Source organism: Corylus avellana, chromosome 4, assembly GCF_965113065.1.
Source record: "Corylus avellana chromosome 4, dhCorAvel1.hap1.2, whole genome shotgun sequence".
Taxonomy (NCBI): Eukaryota; Viridiplantae; Streptophyta; class Magnoliopsida; order Fagales; family Betulaceae; genus Corylus; species Corylus avellana.
In genome coordinates this window covers 5,087,132-5,090,252 of record NC_142493.1, presented here as the reverse complement: position 1 = coordinate 5,090,252, position 3,121 = coordinate 5,087,132, and the positions used below count along the sequence as shown (strand labels likewise).

Here is a 3,121-nt window from a genome sequence, read left to right as displayed (position 1 = left end):
ATGGGGTTGACAAAGTTTTTGCTAGCCATATACTTGATAGGTTTAACCCTCCCTCATGTCTCCCTCCTAGCCGCCAAAACCGGCCAAGGCCAGCTGCGGTTCCTCGACGGACACAATGCGGAACGTGCCGAGGTCGGTGTTCCGCCACTTACTTGGAACAGCTCCCTTGCAGCATACGCTAGAAAATGGGCTAACACGAGGATCGAGAAATGCGAGATGGAGCATTCGAACGGGCCGTATGGAGAATGCATTGCTGAAGGTTATGGTAACTTGAAGGCTTCAGATGCAGTGAGGATGTGGGCAGGTGAGAAGAAATTCTATGACCATGCATCCAACAAATGTGCTGATGGTGAGTCGTGTGGCCACTACACCCAGGTGGTTTGGCGTGACACAAAGTATCTTGGGTGTGCCAGGGTGAAGTGCAAAAATAGCTGGATGTTTGTCATCTGCAGCTATGATCCTCCGGGAAATTACGAGGGGGAGAGTCCATACTAATTAAATGATTATATACCTATTGATCGACGAGTAGTAATTATCCATCATGTGCATGCACATGCATTTTGAAGCTATAGGGTTAAAAAATAAAAATAAAATTGAAAGAGATGTTTCTTAGAAACGACGCATAATCTTTCACATGTACAAATTAACCCCAGGCCATCCTAATAATATATATGATGTTTTTATTGTCATTATGTGTAATAATTAATGGCAAAAAATAAGGAATATTTGTCTTAATATTCGTTGGTTCCTTTGCAATCGCATTTTCATTTGTATTAGTTTTCTTTATTTGTACTTAATCGAACCTACATATGGTGGAGCTTTCTACTATCGATTGACAGAAAGTGAGAAGAAAATCTAAGATGAAAAAAAAAAAAAAAAAAGGACTTGTAATAACTATTTTATAGATGATCATGAGAATGTCCAAGGACGTGAATGATGGGATGTAATGCCCCGCCCAAAGCACGTGGCAAATATGAAATATCTTTGATATATATATAAAAGGAGGATTAGAGTCTTTATTAAGTCTTTCAAATTGTAACGTGGCTTTTAAAATTATTATTGAATTTGAGATAATCATTATTGAATTTTAATTTATTAGTAATTTTAAATATTATATTACATTTGGAAGAACTCAAAGAGGACTTTAGTCCTCCTTATATCATTACACTTTACCCCCCAAAGTTTGTGGCGATTTTTAATTCGATCTCCAATGTTTCAATTTTTACAACGCACCTCTCCAAACTTCTAAATTTTTGCAATTCGACCAATTTTATCCAAAAATTTTCATATTGCCCCTAATTTTTTATTTTGATTTTGATTTTTTATTAAAACAAAAAATTGGGGGTGCAAAAAAGGCCAGATGGCCAAAGGGGTGGCTACGGCCATCCCGAATTTTTTTAAAAAAAATTAGGGGCAATATGAGAATTTTGAGATAAAATTGGTCGAATTGCAAAAATTTAAAAGTTTGGGGGATGTATTGCAAAAATTGAAATATTAGAGGTTGAATTGAAAATCACCCCAAACTTTGGGGGAATAAAGTATACTTTTCCCTTTTTCAAAATATCCAAAGTACGTAGTCGATCTCAAAGAGTCAAGAACGCTCAGATAGAGCATATAAACTTTTGGGTTTAATTTTCAAAACACTTGGAGTTTCAAAATTTACGAATAACTGTTCAATTGTCCCATCGATGCCACTTCAAAAATGTCGGTATGATACAGTAAAGTAGGTAATGGAATTATAGGAAAGTCATCCTAACGGTTTGGATAACTGTTCAAACAATCACAATGCACGTGGGGTAATAATACGTTCAAAACTTTGAAAACACAGGAAAAATTGTATAAAATACTTGAGGAACCCTAACCTAAGTCAATTTGCCCTCGCCACCTAGCAACCTTAGAGTGAGAAAGAGTAAGAGAGAGAGAGAGAGAAGAAATGGGGAAATGTTCCTTAAAATTTTAAGTTCTAGCTAGGTCCAAATCTTCCACCTTTGAGGTAAGAGAGAGATAGACTTAATCTTGCCTTTTGTGTTATAATCTGTGTTAGAGCTTTATTTCGTGATAGTATAAGTGCTTGCTTAAGATTTTCTTGATAAATGTTAGAAAATTAGGTTCTTTAGGTATAAAAATTTAGACTTTGCATGAAAGCTTAAAGATTTTGGGGGCTAGCCTTCCTTTTGAATCTATATACGTTAGTGCCTGACCCTTTATTTTTTGTCATATTAGAACAACAAGGTGTGCATGTGAGAGAAGGAAGAAAATAGGGATCTTTGAGGCTTTGTGTTAAATTTATGACCTTTGTTTCTTCTAAAATGATGGGTTAGGTACCTTTGGGGATTTAGAACACCTTAGAGTGAAGGGAAAGTGGAAAGATAGGAGCTAGCTTGTTGGGTGAAAGTTAAAACAAATTAATGCATTCTAAGGCAAAAACATTCCAACGATGTCAAAAATCGTCCTAACTCGAAAATTGTCCTAACAGTGGTGACGGTCCAAACAATTTTCGGGAGGTCCGGATGGTTTTGGGACTAAACTTGCACTACAAAAAATCAAGGGTTTAGTGACGTGGCAACTGTTTATTAGTTTTTGCCACGTCACTAAATTATAACGTGTTAAAATACAACACGTTACCCTGTTTATTGGTAACGTGGTATTTTTAACACGTCACCATATGGTGACGTGGCAAAAATGCCACGTTACCATTTGGTTAAAATTTTAAATAAATTAAAAAATAAAATTTTACAGAAATTTGATGATTAAAAATTTTTTTCAGGTACTCTTTGCATTATTTGCTAGATGAGAGGTGTAATTTTTATACAAGTGTAATCTTGTAATTACACTTGTAAACAATCATAATCTTGTAATTTTTATACAATTGTATAAACAATCATACAATTTTGTTGACATTAATTCATTCTATTATTAATAACTTTGAGAAAAAAATATTAGGGCTTAGGACTTTGTGACTAACAGATCATAATCTAGATTGCATGTGAGTCCCCAGAGAAAGATCAGAACCCAAAAAAGATATGGCTAAGATATGCCTCTAGAACACTAAAGGCATGCTAGACGCTATCAGCTATATAACAGTAACACCATGCTTTATTTCATATAGTCAGGATATGCA

The 3,121-nt window shown here is 35.1% G+C and overlaps 1 protein-coding gene across 1 annotated transcript; it reads left to right on the top strand.

Moving 5' to 3' along the window:
* On the top strand, positions 1-495 carry LOC132179879 (pathogenesis-related protein 1A-like). The gene has a single exon (XM_059592670.1). The coding sequence runs from the start codon at positions 1-3 to the stop codon at positions 493-495; it is 495 nt and encodes a 164-aa protein (XP_059448653.1).
* Positions 496-3,121: the final 2,626 nt, after the last annotated feature.